Raw genomic sequence first — 21,708 nt, forward strand, 5'->3', positions numbered from 1 at the left:
TCAAGATAAGCTTCCCCCTAAATTTCTGTGGAGCCACAAATCGGCAAAGGCTGTTGGTTCATGTCCGCAGTCAGTGACTGCGGTCTTGGCTTCAAAAATGTTAAAGTGCAGCAGTGTAAGGCACTGAACAGCCACTGCTGCTGCTCCAGAAAATACTTACTAAAAAACGAACGAACAGAGGAGGGCATAATAAGATAACAAGTGGCAGCGGACAACTAAACAAAATATTTTGAATAGTGCTGTACTTTATAGGCTCAGGGTTGAGAGAGCTTTTTTTTCCCAAGCTGGCCCTAAAACTTCATATACAGTTGTATGGTGGGTAGGTGGGTGTTGTGTGAGTATGAAACCCTCTATTTTCATGCTTCAACACAACAAATCCCAGAGCTGTGTGGTATTATATGTACAGAAGAGTTCAGCAAAGGGGGGCGGGAGTGGGGATATGTACCTGAGGGCCTCTGTTAGCTGATCCCATTTTCAGTCCTCTATTCCAGCTTCTTCTTTTCTTTTCATTACAGTAACCTACCTTGTTGGTAGTGAGCACACATAGCTCTTGCTGGGCTTTCTGGGGGAGAAATATTTTGTGAAGTAACAAAGACACGGACACCCAACAGACCTGTGTGCGCTTAGTGCCTCCAGGAGGCCCAGAATGGACATGTGAATAATCCATGTATTTCTCCAAAACCAGCATTTATAAGCACCAGCCAAAATATCACGAACTAGTGAGCTAAGTTTTAGTTCTAGCTCTTCATCTGGCTAGGTGGTATCCAAATGGGAGGTGGGGGCAAGGGAAACAAGATTTAAAAGTACAAAAATTAGACTGCATGTTTTAATCACGTGATCAGCATTTCATTTCTATTCCAAGATTGAAATTACAGACTGAATTAGTTTCTGCTAGGTGCTGCAGGTATCAGGTTACACCTGGGTTTTGGAATAAAGAAACAATGGCTGACACCCCCCTTTTTTTTTAAGAATATAAAACTTGTTACAGAGATCTCTGTCAATATTTTTTCTGTATACCCAAGAGCTCTACTGGTCATCAAAGCAAAACACTAACTGGCTCTATATTCAAGCAATTTTTTTTCTTAATAACAACATGTTTTACAGGTGGATTTGCAGTTCCCCAGTTTTTTGTGTTTTTTTTTAATTGAACCACCAAGAGAATTTGCCAGGTAGTAAAACATTTGGTACTTCATCAACTACAGCACAAATGCAATTAATTTTCTCTTGATACCCATAGGTACACAGGCATTGAAACATTTGGAAATGTTACTACTTTAATTACTAATTAGCTTCAAGCTGTTGGTCCAACTACTTTGGCCAAACTGACTTTTATGTGCTTGTTTCCAAGTCTAGAGAACAGTACGTAGATGTTTTAAAAATAAAAGAATTAGGATAATGCTATCTTTATTTTACCATTCAGAATGGGTAATATATTAACTCCCAATGATTATTAAAAACATTTATCTACTTTCTGAGAATAGCTGTTCGCCAGAGTGGTGCCTTATTAATCTAATAAATCACTCCAGATGGCCAATCAAAATGCATCATTCTGTGCACACAGGGTGTGTGTTTTTAGTGTGAGTACTTCAGTTTGTTGTTTTTTTAAGCAGAAGTTTAAGAATATTTGGAGTGCTTTGAATAATTACTTGTTGCTGAATAGAGAACTACAACACAGTTTTAGAGAGAGATTTGTCCAGCAATAACTATTTACTACCATAGATATGAGGCACATTCCAGCAAGAATTTTCCTTCCACAAGCTCCACTGGAAATAGATGTCCCATTTCTTTCATCAGGGTTTCCAGGAATATATATATACAAAAGGGTTTTGGGTAGTAAGAGAATTTTATCCATATTTTAAAATTACTGCGATCCTATATAACGTGTTCATTTTTACCTCATATTCCCTATCACCACTAATATTGAAGAGTTATAGCATTTCCCCCGGAACTGAATTTTGCTGAGATATTTGAAATAAAACAGGTGGATTGATATCTCACAGATCATACTCATAGGGCTGTCCCATCATTTGACTTGCTTTATTGGAAATAGAATTTGGTCTGCAGTCTGCTCCTATGCAGTGTGCCCCATCTGTTCTGTGGGGATTACTCCCAGGTAAGTGTACTTAGGATTGCCACCTTAGAAACCTGCAGCCAACAACGTGGCTGATTTTAAATACCCATGTACACAAATAGCCCAAATCAAGGGTGAATCTGTTCCTCACACTGTCTCTGCCCATCTTTCCCTCCCCTGCACAATCCTCACCCTCAACCATCTCCTTTCTTTGCCCTTCCACCACACCCCCACAATCTCTCATGAGTCCACTCACTACTTCTCCACTCTACTGTCCATCTCTCTTCTTCTCTCCTACCACACAATTGCTCATCCCCACTTGCTTGCTTTCTCTCACACACAAAGGCAGGTCTTGTTCATGACAAGACCTCATGATCAATATAAGCATACCAGGACGAAGGTTTGGCTCTAATTCAGGAAACATTAGAAAATGCTTATCCAATTTTGGGAAGGTGTATTGGCAGTTTTTACACAATACTGGTGAACTCTATGAATCCAAACGCCACCTGGCCAAAGTTACAGCCTGGCATTCAAAAATGAAATGTTATGGGGAACAATAGTCCATCACTCTTTCACCATCCATTGCTCCCCACCCCATAACTCTTCATCCCCCAAACTGCTTTTCTCCTAGGAGGAGTTCTAGACCTGTGCTTCCAGTGGAAAAACCTGTGATTCCTTATAGAATCATAGAACTGTAGAGTTGGAAGAGACCCTGAGGGTCATCTAGCCCAGGAATCTCAACTAGATCTTACATGACATTTGGCCATTCAACTTCTGCTTAAAAACCTCTAGAATCCAGTATTAAAGATCCCATCCAAGGGATGTGCAGTATACCTTTATGCTTGCTTCTTTCTCTACCTACCACTATCTTTTCCATTTTGCTCATGTTGCATAAAAAGTCGATTTGGGAGCCTGTTAACAGAGGTTTCATGGACACCGCACATGCTTTATCCTACAGGGTGTTCTTCACCAAAGATAGTAAAAAATAATAATAATCCTAACGCTACACTGAACAATAATTAGTGTCTATGAAACAAAAGCTAGCACTGCACATATCCAAGGAGCAAAATTGGTATATGCCATCAGTTGCAGCTGTGCTGTTTTCCTGGTTATTCCATAGTTCATCTAGCTGAGCTTGACATCCTTACAATCTATATAGTTCTCTAGAGTTATGTGGAATAGTCTCCTGAAAATGCTGTACGTGGCACATTCAGGAGTAAAGAATCTTGTTTTGTTCCTGCTGCCTTCTGAGAATTTCAGCTGCCTGCATTTAAACACACACACCATGAAATGTGAACTAAATGTAGATAGGAGAGAGAGCCTGGATCCTTATGCCAAGACTCTGCTAGGAAACACATGCAGCAGGCAGGGTGACCGAGTAGATGCTCTTGTGAGGAATACATGCAAAAGGGGCTGCAAGTACACCTAATTTCTGTAAGGTTTGGTGTGGAAGGGAACATTCTTTCCCTGAGAAATAGGCATTATGCTTCTATGCACTGACTGGTGGCATTACAAATCATTGGCATCAGTCAGTGTTTGATTTATGGAAAAGCAGAACAAGGTTTGTTTCAGAAAAGAGTGTAGTGCTTTAGCTGGTAGTGCTTTAACTGATATTTAATAGCAATGCTCAGGTAATCATAGATCCAGCCCCACTCCCACCTCAAGAGTTCTGAAAACGTTTAAAGTCGGGGACGTGCAGTATTGGTGTTGCCCCTGTGTCTGACTGCAACTTTTAGGATCTTTTATGTTTAATGCAGACAACATATGAACAAAAATATACACTCACACCCTAGCCTCAATAGCCACAGGTTGCCACCTCAGCTCCACAGTGGCTCTGGCTCTGTTCAACTGATGGAGGATTTAGCCCCTTAGGAAACTGTTTCATCACTGTGAAACCAGCAGAGATCTCCCTATAACATTATTTATTGCTGCAAGGAGAAAATCCATCCTCTGTCCTTATTTCCACAACCCCTTGCTGACTGTTTCCATCTTGATATGGATAAAGCGGAGAACAACTTCATTGGCTTTCACATGGCACTGCTCAGTGGGATACTTCTGAATTGTAATTGGTTTCTGTCTGAGTGGAAGCCAAGAGGTGTTAGAAATCTGTAGTGTGTCATGATCCTAATCATGTAACACTATTCCATACACCCACACACCTCTGGGAGACCCACATAGAAGTGAATAGAACAGAACAGAAGCTTGTCTTTTGTTTACTATAGAAAGTCTTTTCTAAAGTAAAAAAATAAAAAATGACTGCAAGGAGAGAACAAACGTAGTGTGAGAATAGGCCTGCTGGATTGAGCCAATGGTTCATCTAGTCTATCATCCTCCATCTGGGAAGCCCACAAGTATGGCATGAGCGCAACAGCCATCCTCCACTGATTGCCCCCCAACAGCAAAAACTGGTTTACACTTCCTTTACTGCCTCGGAAGGTAGAGATCGCAGTAGATTTCATTACTAATGGCTATTAATAGTCCTAACACTCAATAAATTTGTCCTGTCTTTTTAAAGCCATCTGTTGTTGTTGTTTAGTCGTTTAGTCGTGTCCGACTCTTTGTGACCCCATGGACCAGAGCACGCCAGGCACTCCTGTTTTCCACTGCCTCCCACAGTTTGGTCAAACTCATGCTGGTAGCTTCGAGAACACTGTCCAACCATCTCATCCTCTGTCGTCCCCTTCTCCTTGTGCCCTCAATCTTTCCCAACATCAGGGTTTTTTCCAGGGAGTCTTCTCTTCTCATGAGGTGGCCAAAGTATTGGAGCCTCAGCTTCACGATCTGTCCTTCCAGGGAGCACTCAGGGCTGATTTCCTTCAGAATGGATAGGTTTGATCTTCTTGCAGTCCATGGGACTCTCAAGAGTCTCCTCCAGCACCATAATTCAAAAGCATCAATTCTTCGGCGATCAGCCTTCTTTATGGTCCAGCTCTCACTTCCATACATCACTACTAGTATGTATAGAAGTATGTATACTATGTATGTATGGAAGTATGTATACTAGTATGTATACTAAGCCATGGCGAAGGGGCTTGAATAACTCAGAGAAGCTATGAGCTATGCTGTGCAGGGCCACCCAAGATGGACAGGTCATAGTGGAGAGTTTTGACCAAACGTGATCCACCTGGAGCAGGAACCGGCAAGCCACTCCAGTATCCCTGCCAAGAAAACTCCATGAACAAAGACAACAGGCATATAAAGCCATCTAAGCCATTATGAATTGCATGGTGTGAAGGTGCTTTCTTTTGTTTATCTTTAATCTTGTGCCTGTCAGTTTCATCGGATGACCTCTAATTTGAAGTGTTATGAGAGAGGGAGTATCATTCATTCCACTTCCTCTACACTATGCATAATTTTATAATACTCCATCCTGCCCCACCTTTGTAACCCAGTCACCTAAGCTGAAAAAATGCAAATACTCTAGCGAGTCCTTATTTCTGGGAAAGGAATTAATGTTATTCTTAAATCACTTATTTCGGATCACACTCTTAATCCCTTGCTGATAATTGGCCACTAATTGAGACATTTGCACATGTACTGATCTCAGGTTGCTCCCATTTGTGTGTAGATGGTTTATTCCATCCCCCTCCCGAGTTGCTAGAACCAAGTACTGCCTTGATTTTAGCAACATCATTCACTAGCAGGACCAGCCTACCCATGAAGCAGGGTAAAGCGACCGTCTCAGGTGGCAGGAGCCATAGGGGCAGCAGATATTCATGTAGATCTTCCTTCCATCCTTGTTCCTGATGCAGATCTTCACTCACCCTTCTCCCCTGGTGGGGATAGGGGCACCATTTTGTGGTTAGCCTCGGGTGCCAAAATGTTGTGGGTCAGTCCTGTTCATCAGTGCATTCCACTACAGCTCACCAGAGTATGAGGCCAAAAATACTGAGTTGTTCCCAATGAAGCTGTCCTGTTCTGCTAGTGCAGCAGAACTTCTCCTCCTTCTGCTCTCTCTACATACCCTCCTGTGCCTCTCCCAAATCTGCCCTAGAAAGTTGAGGAACCGCCAGAATAGATATGGGGGATGCACAGGGAGAGGAGAAATTTCATTGCAAAGTGACAAAGTATATCAGCTTGCTCTAGTACATTGCACAGTATGGAAGCTTGTGATCAGGAAGCTAATGCCCTGGTCCTCATCTGGTTTCCGGCATAAATTGCTCTAAATTCCTTGCAGTAAAGGAACAACTTCATTGGATGCAACCTATTTTCTGTTTATGTATGTGATACTTCCTCATATGACTACATAGAGAAAACCATCTAGCTCTTCCTTTCCATAATTTGGCATGGTAGAGCAGATAAGGTGAAACAAATGAACATATGAACATATTTGGCATCGTAGGCCAACACAACAAATGTGCTGAAGGCACTTAGGTGCAGGTGCAGCCAGCTTCTGATATGGACAGACTAACTCCATGGGAGCTGTTACACAGGGAAGAAGCTTTCCCTAATCCATACCTACAAAAGCCATTCTAGATGCCAACTGGTAATGTTTAGATTCTGTACATGCCCCTTGTCTTCTTTTCTTGATACAGAGTCCTTTTAGATCTTCTTCCAATTTATTCCTTTGAAATGACATTTTTATCAAAGGATATCTCTCCACTTGAAAATACTTTAATGTATTTTATCTTGGGTTTGCTTATTGCTGTACATTGCTGTTCATTTCTCATGTTCCGTCTAACAAACCTTGGATTGTTGCCAAAGAAAACTACTGGGGAGAGTGAGGGAGAATTGTTATTTTTTAAATAATAAAATAAATGCTGTCTAGCTTTGTAATCTTGTTGTGATTTGTTTCTAGAGGATGGGCTGCTGTGAATCCTTTTTGCATGGCAATATGATTTGGCATACTTTTTCTGGACTGATAGGGACTAAGTGTGCCCTTTCAGTCTTTATTGATATGTCTTTCTTTCTGTTGTGAACTGGGAGGTTCTGATAACCAGTCTAAGAGAGCCAGTGTGGTGTAGTGGTTAAGAGCGGTAGATTCGTAATCTGGGGAACCGGGTTCGCTTCCCCGCTCCTCCACATGCAGCTGCTGGGTGACCTTGGGCTAGTCACACTTCTCTGAAGTCTCTCAGCCCCACTCACCTCACACAGTGTTTGTTGTGGGGGAGGAAGGGAAAGGAGATTGTCAGCCGCTTTGAGACTCCTTTGGGTAGTGATAAAGCGGGATATCAAATCCAAACTCTTCTTCTTCTAAAAGAAATGTTCTTCCTTGGATTCCTATTGGTCTAGAACAAATTTAACAGCTACCACGCCTCTTTTCTCAGTGGTAACCAATGCCTGGTCTCTCAGGCTACAGTACCAACTGATTAGCAGCACTGTTTTATATCAGCAGAGTCTTCATCATGGCATGAATAATAATTTCAAAGGATGTCGTCATGAAAGCAAAACACCTGAGCTGAGTGAGTGCTTGGTTTGAAAACTGCAGGCCTGGCTCTGAAAATCCAAAGTACACCTTTCTCTGCACAGAAAGCCAACTCACGTTTGACATTTAATATGTATGTTTTCATGCCGTTACACTTCTGCCTAATTGTTTTCAGCAGCCATTCCCAAAATATGAGCAGCATCAACTTCTTGCAATTGAGTGTGCTTGCTTCCTTAAATAACGGGGCAGAATCTTTACGATCCCCTAGCTGCTCAGGCCCTCGACAGGAAGAAGTACAGGATCTCCACATGTTGTCTCCAATTTTGAATTATACCTTCTGTGTTTACACTTCCCTGCCACATACTTTATGGAGCCTTTTATTCATAAGGAATTATGCAGAAGTTGCACTCCTTCCATCTAAACAGAAGAAAGCCTTGGAGACAAGTGTAAAAATGGTCCTGTACTAGGGATGAGCTTGCGGGTTCGTAACAGCAGCCACAAGATTCAAATATATCTGCTGTGACAAGCCATTTATATGAGCTTCATAAATTTACGTTGCTGTTTAAGAAAATGGGGTATTCATTTGCTTTCTGTGAGAACTTGCAGCCTGAATGAGACAAGACAAAAACAAATAGACCTTTTCAAAAGAGTGAGTAAAGAATAGGTTTTGGAATATTTGTCAAATAACGGATACGGTTTATCAGCCATAGGCTTAAAATGTGCATTTTAAAATAAATGTCCCGAGTGAGAGGATTTCAGTGCCAATATTATTTTTGCAATTGATCTATGTATACATCTGCATTCAGGCAGTGCATTCCAGTTGAATTCCCTGTCGTTTGTCAATGAAAAATTATCTGCATTAGATTTCTTGAAAATATTGCCTGTGTAGACATTTTATCATATTTATTTTAATTGGTTAAAAGAAACAACTGAGGCTTTGATCACTTGACAGCCCTGGGGCCCAGTGGTGGATGATGTGCAGTTCAGAAGGTAATGAAGTGTATAAGAACAGAAAAACCTCATCTGCCCCTTGCTGGTTTTGGTCAGATTGCATGGGCTGAAGGGTCCCTGTTCTGGTTTAAATTAGCAGGCATTTGGAATCGCAAGAAGCCTTTTTTGCCATTCTCCTGTTGTATTCATTATTATTATTATTATTATTTATTGGCAGATTCCAGAAGAACATGATTTGGAGAGCCAGGTCCGCAAAGAAAGGGAGTGGCGGTTTCTGCGCAATGCCAGAGTCCGAAAGCAAGCACAGAAAATCATCCAAAAAGGTGGTCAACTTTTTCTCCCTTACCTTTATACATCTCCTGGCACCAAGAAGAATGCTTATCCACTCTTTACATGAGGCCATGAAGAAGAACACTGTTCATAAACCATTTGTTTGGCCAGTGTTGACCTCTTTAGCGTGAGCTTCTGCTCACAACTTCAACTTGTTTTGTTGTAATGGGGTTGTTTGCTTTCGAGAGTTAGACAGCCTTTTTCTCCTTGGGTAAAGCATATGCATGCGGAGTCAGCAGGCTGCTAGTTACAAGAGTCTGGGAGACACTCTGCTCCGATATTGCCAATATGATTTGTGGTTGTCCCACTGTTTCTTAACCCAGGAATTTAGGAGCTACACAAGGATCACTGCCATGGAATATCTGAATGAACAAGGCTGTTCTCTGCTCCTGACTGTTTCCTGACTAACCCAGGAGTTTCAGTGTGCCCCAGTTATATTGTTTTCCTGGGGTGGCAAGTTCTTTCCCTGCAAATTGTAGCCCCTTCTTCCTATCCTTGTGTGCCTGTGTTTTAAATAGGTATTTTAGTCCTTGCCTAAGTCAGCTTTTCACTACATTCATTCCACTTTGCATCACTGAGGTCTGGTTTTTAATGTGAGCCGAGAGAGAGTGACAGACAGACAGACAGACAGACAGACAGACAGACAGACACAGAGGGAGAAGACTAATGTGTCTCTCTCAGCAGCAGGACACTTGCCCTCCAACCCCATCTCCTTTTGCGTCCTGTATACATGCTCCTTTTCACACGTATGTTGCGTGGGTGCAATAGTTCAGTAGTGGTTAGAATTAATTAGCTAATTCTCCCTAACCCAGGAAATGTGCATATTGTAGCTGAGCTATTCCCCGCTGACATTCGAAGCATGTGCATATTTTGATTGTGCTCAGTAATCATTATCCCATATTAAGATCTGTGCGTAAACGTAAGTAACTAGCTAAATCTGCCCATGTAATTCTATTGCCGCTGTCTATAGGCAGTTTGAATCCCCACGACGGGGTGAGCACCCATTTGCTCGGTCTCTGCTCCTGCCAACCTAGCAGTTCAAAAGCACATCAAAGTGCAAGTAGATAAATAGGTACCACTCCAGCGGGAAGGTAAACGGCGTTTCTGTGTGCTGCTCTGGTTCGCCAGAAGCGGCTTAGTCATGCTGGCCACATGACCCGGAAGCTGTATGCCGGCTCCCTCAGCCAATAAAGCAAGATGAGCACCACAGCCCCAGAGTCGGCCACGACTGGACCTAATGGTCAGGGGTCCCTTTACCTTTACCTTAAAGGTGGGATTCTGGGGTGGGGGGTGGGGGGGTGCGTATGTGAAACATGTGCCTACCGAGGAAGCTTGCTAACACTGAATGCTAGTAGCAGAGCTTCTGGACAGTTATGCTGATCAGAAATGGCATGCCCCACCAAAAGCAAAATATTCGAGATAAAACGAATTGCTCAAAGACGTTGAACATATGCTGCTGAACATAGCCAGGCTTTTCTTCCATCCAGTAAAGTTTAGATGGATGCGGCAGCTTGTTTACAAGAGATGGTGTTGCAGGCGAAATGCCAGCATTTTCACCTTCTCCAAAGAGCAGAGTCAGAGTTTGATAGGTGTCTAATACTGCTGGGGTTTTCAGCAAATTAGCTTGTGATCTGCAAGAGCCTGCTGTATCCCCTTCACATTCACAAGGCACCTAAAGGGTTTCAGTATCCTTTGGTTTTATGGGGCCCCATAAATGATTGTTTATTCATATCCTGTCATGTTTCTGCAATGCTTTTTTATGTGTGGCCTCTTTTACACTTACAGCTTCTTTCCCTTCATATACATTGGACTCACGTTTCATCAGCATATATATTCAGTGCTGTACTGAAAGCGCATCTTGCTTATTTATAACTCTTTATTCATTTACGAGGCAGCAGTCAGGCTGTGGGCTTTATTGTTTAATGACAGAGGATATTTGAATTCCCTGTATCTTGCTGAAGTGGCCCCTTAATTTTGCATAGCTGTGGTTAGAATTGACATTTCTACTCTTTCTGCAGCTTGGTTGGCCAGTGAATAAGAGCAAATTTGTGCTGTTCACCTATACTGCCATTTTCAGCGTGACTCAAGATTGCTCTCACCAGGGATGAGAAAATTTGGGGGGACTTTCCGTCTACAGATGTCAGCTGGGGAAAGATTAGTGTGAAATATTAATCTGTCGAGAGAGATGGTCTGTCTCTCACATATAGCTCAGTCCTTTGAGACCTAGTAGGCTTGAGTCAGCAGAGAAGAGAGCCTTGCATTTTTATTTTAAAGGAACAATGCATACAACTCTGCAAACAGTTAAGTATGCCAGTTTCAGAATTTTATTTTGCATACTCTTAGCAGTGGTGGAAACACTGGAGAATTTTTTTGATGCTGTCCATTTTGGAAATCTGCCTCCACTTACCTGCAAAAAACATTTTGTCACAAGAATATAGTCAGATTTGCTTTACACTGGAACTCCAGAAAATGATGTTCTTGTGTGAAATTGCCATTAATATTTGGGGGCTTTGAGCCCTATTTAAGTATGAAACTTCGGCTCTTTTCGTAGTTGCACATTATATTGTAAAGATATCTCTTTTTTCACCTGCCCATTCAGCCTTTATTGGCATAGTGCAATAAGTATTTAACAAGGCACAAACATTTTGCCTGCTTAATCCAATCTGTTCTCGTCTTAACCTCCTTAGAGCGCTGCTATCAAAATCTGAAAAGATTTGTGAGATCTCCAATTTGTCAGGAATGCAATGCAATGTCAGGAGAGGCTATCAAACAGTGAAGACAACTTGGCCGTCTTCCCCTGTGCTCTCACACAGAAAATAGACATGTAATGCAGGAGGGAATCAAGTACAACAGTTGGGCACTTGCTGAGTGATGTTTTCATTTTCTGTGTGGACCGAGGACAAATAAAGATAGCCTGGGCAGAAACAGGGTGGGTTCCCTCCTTTAATTTGAGGAGACCAAGCATAGCATATTTCAAGAACCTCCTTTGTAGAATACTAAATTATGTACATTCAATGTAGTCTTGAGTATCAGAATTTATTTTTTATGATTATGAATATTTATTACATTTCTACCCCGCTCTTCCTCCCAAAGGAACCCAGAGCAAACAAAAAACACACCAAAGTCCTAAAACAATACAATAAAAATAAAACATATTTATAAGCAATTTAAAATATTTTAAAACTTAAAACAATCACATATCCTCGCAGCTTAATAATTTCAGAGTTGCCATGAACAGTCTTTCAGCAATCAGGTACTTGGGTAAACAGGAGTGTTTTTAAGTCCCTACTGAAAGTTACTAATGAGGGAGATGCTCCTCCCGAGGGAGGGCATTCCACAAAGAGAAAACCACTAGCAGGAGAAGGCCTTCTCATGGCTTAATGCCAATCAGGCAGCATATATTGGCAGTCCCACTGATAGGACCTCCCCTGCCAGTCTTAGGGCTCAGGGTGGCTGGCATTGTGAGAGGTCCTGATACCACTATTCATGTTGTTTTTCTCCTTCTTTCCCCCCTAGGTATTTCACGACTAGATGATCAAATCTTCCTGAACAGGAACCCTGGCATGCCGTCAGTGGTCAAGTTTCACCCATTCACCCCATGTATAGCGGTGGCTGACAAGGACAGCATCTGGTAAGGCACTGGCATTTTAAACACCCTTGAGCTGGTGCCCTGTTCTTGCTGCTAAGCAAAAGCCTCATACATGCAGTCGTCTTGTTGTGCCTGGATTTGTTACAGACCCTGCTAATAGAATTTCAGCCTTATTATTTTCTCTGCGGAAGCCGGAGGTGTAATGAAGAGACATTAATCAAAAGTTGTTAAATACTCAAAATGGGGTGGGTGGGCTGAAGGAATACATTTGATTTGGAGCCAGTGTATAGAATAACATTTTTTTTTTTTATCCTGGGAACTTAAATCCACTTGGAACCTGAATCCAACTTACCTATTTGTTTCCCCCCCTGCCTTTCCCAGTTTTTGGGATTGGGAAAAGGGAGAAAAGCTGGACTATTTTCACAATGGGAACCCACGCTACACAAGGATCACTGCCATGGAATATCTGAATGGACAAGACTGTTCTCTGCTCCTGACTGCTACAGGTGGGTATGGCCTGATATATTTTTTTAAGGGAGGGCTAAGAAAGTGTTTTTTGCCCAGTCTATGGACCTCATCTTGCATTTCAGTCACACAGAGGTGTATTGTTATACATGCTTCCTTATTTTATTCATCTGTTTTAGTAAAGGGACCACCTTTTAATAAAGGTTGTATTTTTTTGAACCAAGAGTGAAAACTTCCGTAGCCTTTTATTTTGCACTGTCTTCAGTGCATCCTGCCTACAAACTTATTGAGTCACTCACAAAACTCTTCAAGCACACTGGAGCTTCTCTGTTTGAGAATCTTCCTGTGAGCTATCTCTTACCATGTCTGTTGCCCTCACCTTCATTTCACCCCAAGTTCAGAAAATGCTTTGGGAATCAGGACAGTCTAGCACTAGCCTGTTTCCTCATACCAGTTTTTCTCATCCTGACATCAGGAATCCTAACCATCAGTTTTAACCCCTGTGCACTTTCTTTGGCCATCACAACTCCAGAGTAATCCTCTGCTCCATAGGACTTCAGGCCGGGTTAACAGATAAAGTAAGCTTCTCCAGAGACCATTATTCTTGCAGGGTGTGTCTTCAGGAATATTGTGCTATGTGACAATCCCTTCCAAAAGCAGCATTATTTTGTGCAGTCTATTGCCCAGCATATTTTTCCTAAGCATATCATTGTTGTGCTAGTGAACAACACTAATGTTGAGTGCATAAGCAAGACTCCAGGCTCCCATGAACTGCAGTGGGAATCATATGTGTATGCAAATGAAAAACTGTGCATCCATCCAGAGAAACATCCGCCTCAGCAAAGTGTGGCCTAATTCTCTCTTCTCCCCCCCCCCCAAATTAACAATACATTTGAGGGTTTGGTATGTGGAATTCATTTGGAAATTATTGTGCATACTACAAATGTTTTCAGTTTTAGCCTTCTTGCTTTGAGTCTATAGCCAAGGTAATCACAAAACCTTTATAGATAATCATCTGTATTTATTCCAGCCCTATCTAAGTTTATGATACAGTTAATGAATAAAGCTTTGTCCATAACAAGCAGGAAGAAGCTAAACTACTGAGTCTATTTTCATTAACCATGTTTGAATACTGCTGCTATCACCAATTTAGAAAGACAGAGATTTAAAAAAACACACAAAAAAGCATCAAACAGCACTTCAGACAAATTTGCTTGGAAGGGTAGAGTTAATCCCATTTATTTATTACAGTGACTACTGAAACAGATATATTAAGGCAAAATGTTTTGGTTTCTGCCTTCTGTGGCTCCCTTTGACTCTCATGTCGGTCAAAGGGTGCTGTAGTCGTCTTACCACCTTGACTATAGCACCCTTGATTTATATGAGAGCTGGTGAAGAAAGTGGAAGCTGAAATGTTTTGCTATAATACCTCCATTTCAGTAGTCCCTCTACAGATAGATATGGGGATGGTGGGGAGTCAGCACTGTACTATTTTTAGATTAGAGCATCTTCAATGTTCCTGTCTAGTCTCAAGTATATAAACTAATAAAACATGTGCTGCTATATACAGTTGTAGCAGCAGCAGCAGCAGCATAAAGTGCTGTTTTCCCTGTTTCCTTAAACAACTGGATTTTTTTTATTGCTGTAGTGTTTGACTTAATAAGGAAAATTGGGCCAACGGACTATGAGACAGCTAAAGCATTGCTCCCATAAACAGTGGGGGAAAATGTTTGCTGAATGACAAGAGGGAGCAACAAATAAGATGAAGGTTTGGAGAAATAAGGTGCTGCAAGCAGACTGGTCTTAAAGATTGCCATGCCAGGCTAGAATCATTCATAAGATCCTTGCTCATTTTCAGGCGGAAAACACACTAAAAGAACACTTCGAGGAAAAGAATAAAATAGAAAGCCAACAGAATCTTTATATTACATGTTCTCCAGTTTTTTTCATAATGTGTGCCTCTAATTTAAAATCAAAAAGAGCTTCTTGTATGGTACCTATATGTTTTGCCGATAGGGCAAATAATGGTTTGGGAGAATATTTCTTAGGAAAGTGTTGCATGGATAAAACTTTAACCTATCAGAATTTGACCTTAATGCTGCAATGCAACCTAGATCAGATCCTTTCCCCTTCCTTTAGTGGCTACTGTTACACCAATGGGAGATCCAGTCCCCATCTCTTCTTGTATTATAACCCTCAGTGGGTGTTTCCACATGGCAGTTTATTGGAAACTCTGTGTTACTCCTGCAGGGCACATACAGTCTCATCCTCATCAAAATGCAACCCCATATTATTTCCCCCCATTTAATCCAGATTGATTGTTTCCCCCCTCCTTTTTTAACCTATCAGAATTTCCACAGAACAGGTAAATCCAGATTAAATGGGGGGAAATGTGGGGTGGCATTTTGATGAGAGCAGAACTGTTACATTCATGGACAGCATAGAGTACACAGTAAGATGCTATTTGCACCCAGTGATCATCCAATTCAAAATCAAAATTGGGATAATACTAGGACCGCAGGAAGCAAAATTCCTTCCAAAATGGCTGACTTAATTACCAGTAAGGCCATCTGGAAATACATAATCTATATTGCTGTCAAGCTAGGTTGCTGCCTGTCACTCTGAATGTGGCAGAGGATAGTGGAGCTTGGCATATTACTCCCTTACTTAAGAGGCAAACGGACTCAACAATATGATTAGAAAGTGTCAGATCAAGCTTTCCATAGTAACAATTGATCTCTCCATAAGGATGCCTGCTTCCTGTTTGGAGAACCATGGTTTAGTGGAATCTGTCAGAAGCAGCATGGCATGAATTTACTGCTGGAGCCAAATCAGTAATGGTGATTAATTTACGGTACTGGGTAAGCCCAGCTTACCCTTCTGAGCTGAATTGCCTTATAGTTTTCTTTCTGTCATTCCTTCAAGATGATGGTGCTATAAGGGTGTGGAAAAACTTTGCTGACTTAGAGAAGAATCCAGAGATGGTAACGGCCTGGCAGGGCTTGTCAGACATGCTACCAACAACACGCGGTAGGTATGACCTAGCATTCTATCTGGATTTGAAGGGGCAAAAGTAGTTTGCCATCATTTGGAACAGGGTTAGGTAACATGGAGTGGTCTTCACTGTCTACAGTAATACCTTGTTAACAATGTTTTGGTCTTGATGGAGCCGATGAGAAATTTCTGCCCCGCGATACTTTAAAAACAAATAATAAATGTAAGATTAAGCAGAGATGCCAGATGGGGAATAGATGCAATCTTTTTCATAGTGCTGAACAGAGGAGTACAGGTGAGTTCCCTTCCTGGACTGCGCTGGAGTTTCATCACTGGAGGTCAGATCTAACTTTTTTGCTTCTAGATAGAGAATTGTTGTGTGAGGCTTTTCTAAGCACTGCCCTTCCTTGGACTCATTATTGCAGCTGGTTTTCTCCTCTCACTTTGGGGTTTTACCCCAAAAACTCACCTCTTGCCACTATCCTTTTTTTGGTTTGCTTGTTCCCTTTTGCCCCAGCTCTGCATGCTTCCCATATTACCTGGCTCAGCCTGCCTTGACTTGGGCACACCGCTTGCAGTATTTCCTGCTGTTCATTGTGGAGGGAGGATGGAAGGTCAAGTGAAATGTCACATTTACAGGATGGTAGTGCAAGTAGTTTGAGTGTCCCGAACATGTTGAGAATCCAGGCAGGGTTAGGTGTCAACAAGAAACCCATCACTTAACAAGCCCGGCTGAGAGACTGAGGTGCAGGGTTAGGTGCCCAAAAAAACCCCACTATGCTGGATGTGATAATGAAGGATACTTGCTCTGCTTCCAAGACACGAGGAGTCATTAATGCTCTGACAGTTCTCATTTCTGAACCTGTGCATCTCAGCACTGAAGCCTGACAACCGCTTATTTGAAAACTTCCTGTTGCTAAACCAGCACTTTGCATTCCATTTAAAATATTTGTGCTGGCATAGCCAGTAAGTGATAGTGGTTTGATACGTCAAAATAAAAATCTCTGCCCTTTGAACATTAAGGGTTTTACATTTCAGTAGCGCTGCCTACATGTTTTCCTTTAATGTCCTCTTCCTCCCTCACATTGCCCTGCTTTTCCTGTATAATGTGCCTTCTAGCTATTCATTGGAATTCACAGACGATGCCTCACTCAGATCTTAAAACTTTGACAGACCTTCCTCTGGTTCTTTCCATGAAAAGAATATTATGGTGATTCTGTTCCTCTTCCTTTTCGGCCAGGTAGCCTGGAATTTGAGGTGCAGCTGCTGCAAACCCGAGCTTCTGTAGCGCACCATTACATGTGCACAGAACCGATCATAAAGTATGGGCAGTTAGATGTCTGCTATAAACATTGCTGTGAGTGAAATCCTGCCATTTACAGGAATATTGCCAATAAAAGCAGCTAAGAGATGCTTATCTTGCAGTTCTTGAACTCCCTCTGCTGCTTTGGGTGGAGAGTAGAGTACCAAAGTCAAATCTTGTTGATCTCTCCAGGTCTTGTCTTCACAGTCCCTTTACCAAGCTTTAAAGCTTACGTGATGTTCATTAAACACACATCTCTCTTTTTTTCTTTTTTTAATGATATTTATTAAGCATTTTAAAATTACAGAAAAAACAAAAAGACAAAGAAGGAAAAAAAAACAAGGGAAAAACAAACAGCAATCAAACAATACAAATCGATAAAAATCAAAAGCAAAAAGCAAAACCAAAACACATAACACATCAAAATCAAAAAACAAAAGTAAACCACAAAAATTTAAAAACAGATCCAATATTCTCAAATCCTTAACTGTCATTACCTTATTTCATCAACCTCCTCACACCTCCCTTTTTTGTATTCTAGTTATTAATTATCACAGCAAATCCTTCCCATTTTTCATAATATTCTGTCATTAAATTACCTTAATCTATTTTAACCTTATCTTACTATAAAAAACCCTAAAACTTAAAACTTAAATCTTATTTATACCAATTTCTCATAACCATAACATATTCTTGCATAGTTCTTTTTAACATTTCTGCTAAAGCCAAATAATTTCGTTCCAACATTTTTCTAATACTCATTAATTTTACAAAACAATCCTAAATAAATTTTTTTAAAAACTTTCTTCCAATCTTCATCCAACGTCTCTTCCTCCTGGTCCCGTGTTTTGTCAGTCCTTTCTATCCCATCCCATTAAACACACATCTCACCCTAAATCATCTTGAAAGCACATACAGTGGTACCTCGGGTTAAGTACTTAATTCGTTCCAGAGGTCCGTTCTTAACCTGAAACTGTTCTTAACCTGAAGCACCACTTTAGCTAATGGGGCCTCCTGCTGCTGCCGTGCCGCCGGAGCACAATTTCTGTTCTCATCCTGAAGCAAAGTTCTGAACCCGAGGTACCATTTCTGGGTTAGCGGAGTCTGTAACCTGAAGTGTATGTAACCCAAGGTATCACTGTATTTGAGAATCAGCATAGCCAGTGTTGGATTACCCAGTAGGCAGAGGGTTGTGTGTGTGTGTGTGTGTGTGTGTGTGTGTGTGTGTATTTCAAAACAAGCACTGAATTAATCATCGTAGGAGAAATTAAAACTTTGTTAGACTTCCTTATGCGCCACTACATGCTCTTCTCCCATTTTTCTGTTATTTTTATTGCTTATCCCCACCAAAACCAATGAATTTATCCAGAATTTGCAATCAGAAAATCTAGAAAGAAATTATCTTAACTTTAGCATACTTGTAAGGTTTCTCTCTCTCTCTCTCTCTCTCTCTCTCTCTCTCTCTCTCTCTCTCTCTCACACACACACACACACACACACACACACAGTTACATTAGCAAATACTTCAAGTACAAATGCACTAAGCAAAAAGGCTAATTTAAATGGAATACATATAAAGCAGCCAACCCAATCATCCCCAATCAGTGTGGCCAAGGTTTAGGGGTGATTGGAACTGTAGTGCAAAACATGTAGAGGGCACCAGTTCGCTGGAGGCTGATATTAATGATACTGCGTCCAACGCTGGCAATAATATTTCAGAGCTGGCTTTGAAGTCCAAAGAAAGTGGGATAAATCCTGTGTTACATTTTGCTTCACAAAAATAGACAAGCAAACTCCATAACTAAATTTTGAAAATATTCGTCTGAGACACTCGTAGTCTGATAGCCAATACATTGCTTCTCTCAACAATCAATATGTTAAACTGGAAATGTAGTTTTCTAACCCGTGTAATTCCTTTGAAGTAGGTGAAGAACTTGTGGCCTTCCAGTTAATGTTGAACTTCAACTCCCATCAGCCCCTGCCAGCATGACCAATGGTTCAGGGATGATGGGAGTTGTAGTGTGGCAATGTTTGCAGGGTCACAGGTTCCCTAATCCTGCTTTAAAAGGTTTAAGGTAAGGCGAGAACCTGCTATCACATGGACACAACTTGATATGTGTTCCTGTACTCTGATATCCTCACTTCTGATGTTAACACCCTATAAGCCCTTTGTTATAAATTCTGAATGAGAGTGACTGTTTTTAGCTAAAAATATACTCTGTTTAGCTATCATCTCTTATTTTGAAATAATTCATTTTTATTGTTTTGAGTCACTACAACAAAAAAAGTTTGAGGCTGAAGAGAAGTGGCATTTCATTGATTCAGTTCAATAAAATGTGTACAAGCAAATGTTGCCTTAACCCTTGGACTCCAGCAGAGGCTGGTGTGTGCAGTCAAATCCAATTGTATCCTTGGCTCTTCCTTTGAAGTGTCTGCCACTGCTGTTGTCTGTGGCTGCAGTTCAGAAGATGAGAAGACAAGAAAAACCTGCCCACGTAACAACTCCTTTTAAACAACGTTCAGGCATCATAAAAAAATAAAACGTGTAAGAGTAATGAGAGCAGAGCAAACCAACATGTTGACATAAAAAATATACCCATGAAGCATTGATTTACAGATACAGCCTACCCTGGGTAATGGGCAATGGTTTGTTTTTTGATAGTAAAGAACAGCTGTTCCTGATCATCCCCTTTTCACACTTTTCTATAGCATGAGCAAATGATTTCTGTAGAGAAGAGTTGCCCAGGTCCCTTGTGACTGTTGTTTCTGATTTCCACTATGGCTTGGATTTTCTCCCAGTAATTTCCTCACTCTTTCGGTGAATAAGAAACAGCACTAAGGGAGAGTGATTGTGCTTCCTTTACAGAACTATTAAATTTCTCTTTCGGTCCTTGGTTTTGTTACTACCTATGCATATTGCTGTGGGAATGAGAGGGTTAGTTAAATTCACTCTGTGCAAAGGTGCAGGGTGAATTAAATGAGTCCTCTGTAGAAATGAGATTGTTGTTAGAAGTCCTGGCCTTTGCTGTGGAGACTGCTGGTGCAGTTTGGCACAGGGCTGTAATCTGACTCCTGTCTCTCTGAGACCATTGTGCTTGTGGCCTCGATTTTCTGTATGGTGCTTCCTCTTCCTTCCTCTTTTTACATGCTAGTGGAACGATACCTGAATTTTAGCATCCCCTGCTGTTGGTTGTTTTTCCTCCATCTTTCTCCTCCATCTTCTAATCCTCAGTTGGTGATGTAATCATCTTGATGAAAAATGGGTCACTGACCTCACCAGGGGATTGAATGAACAGCAGGAGCAGAGGACACACTTAAAGGAGTGGGTGGACCTGACCTCTTTGTGCAAGCTTTCTCATTTGTGAAGAACAGGCTGGAGTGGATTAAGAGGGATGGAAGGAAAGGAATCCTATAAAAGTGTGTGTAATTCTCCAGCAAAACATTCATGTGCCTATATATAGGAAACCCAAAGGCTTCAGCTCTGTACTGACTACGTACTTCAACAGCAAACAGGTTTTTTTCTTAGCATTGGTTATGCCCTTTCCTGGCTCAAATCTACCAAATACATTCATTGTCCATCAAAGTTTAAAGGATTAGGTCTAAGAAAGACAGGAGCAAATTTCACATTATGCAAAGTCGTAATATTTTGGATCATGTGAAGATTAGAACAGCTGTGTGAGCACTAGAGAATCAGGCAGGGGGTGGAGGGAACCACAGAATCTATGCACATTATTATGAGTCAGCTCCAGGTTGGTGCTGAATTGGTGTTGATATAATGACCATTTTAATGAAAGCACCCAGGCACCACCAGAAATAGTGCAGGCACAGTTCATATTGTACCACTCCGAAGGAGGTGGGGGGAAGTTGCTGAAATGAACATCCGAATAAATTCAGCACTTGGCTGTTTTGGCCAAGCAGATCTGTCATTCTGACTTGGTCTGTTCCTCATAACAAGAGATGGACCGGTACTAAGCAAGCCCCTTTATTCTCCAGGGTTTTCTTTGTGTGTGTGTGGAGTGGTTCTCTTTTAGATGGTTTTGTTTGCAGTTGAACCAGTGAGAAGGGTGACATGGAGAAATAGGAAAGATATAAAAGCAGGGCAAGCCTTGTGCAAGTTAGTGCTTCAGTAGGTTACAGTCTCAAGGTGATTCCTGAGAGGATGCTACTCCCACAGGTGTCAGTTTTGTGATTCAGACACTATTTCAAAAGGTCCTGGTTTATGTAGATTGCATGCGAGGTTTCACATGGAATAGGCAGAGTGACTTTTTTCTTTTCTTTTTTACAAAGAGGATGTTTAAGATGAATGGTTTAACAGAAAGCATAATGCAGGCTCCTAGGTCAGACTGTGGACTGGTAGGGGAAGGACATGGCAGTTCCCATCAGCATAACCACATCCTGTGTATTACCAGTTAGAATTAGGAAGAGTGAAGAAGAGAGTTTTGGATTTGATATCCCGCTTTATCACTACCCAAAGGAGTCTCAAAGCTACTAACATTCTCCTTTCCCTTCCTCCCCCACAACAAATACTCTGTGAGGTGAGTAAGGCTGAGAGACTTCAAAAAAGTGTGACTAGCCCAAGGTCACCCAGCAACTGCATATGGAGGAGCGGGGAAGTGAACCTGATTCACCAGATTACGAGA

General features: G+C 41.4%; 1 protein-coding gene across 2 annotated transcripts in view; it reads left to right on the plus strand.

Moving 5' to 3' along the window:
• RPTOR (regulatory associated protein of MTOR complex 1) overlaps window positions 1-21,708 on the plus strand; it is a 325,607-nt gene that overhangs the window by 273,742 nt on the left and 30,157 nt on the right. For both annotated transcript variants that reach the window (XM_081180842.1, XM_081180843.1), the window contains exons 25-28: window positions 8,605-8,710; window positions 12,234-12,348; window positions 12,688-12,812; window positions 15,697-15,801. In XM_081180842.1, the coding sequence (XP_081036968.1) occupies window positions 8,605-8,710; window positions 12,234-12,348; window positions 12,688-12,812; window positions 15,697-15,801 (451 nt within the window). The remainder of the gene's footprint in view (window positions 1-8,604; window positions 8,711-12,233; window positions 12,349-12,687; window positions 12,813-15,696; window positions 15,802-21,708) is intronic.

The sequence above is a fragment of the Podarcis bocagei genome (genome assembly GCF_964188305.1).
Source record: "Podarcis bocagei genome assembly, chromosome: 2".
NCBI classification, from domain to species: Eukaryota; Metazoa; Chordata; class Lepidosauria; order Squamata; family Lacertidae; genus Podarcis; species Podarcis bocagei.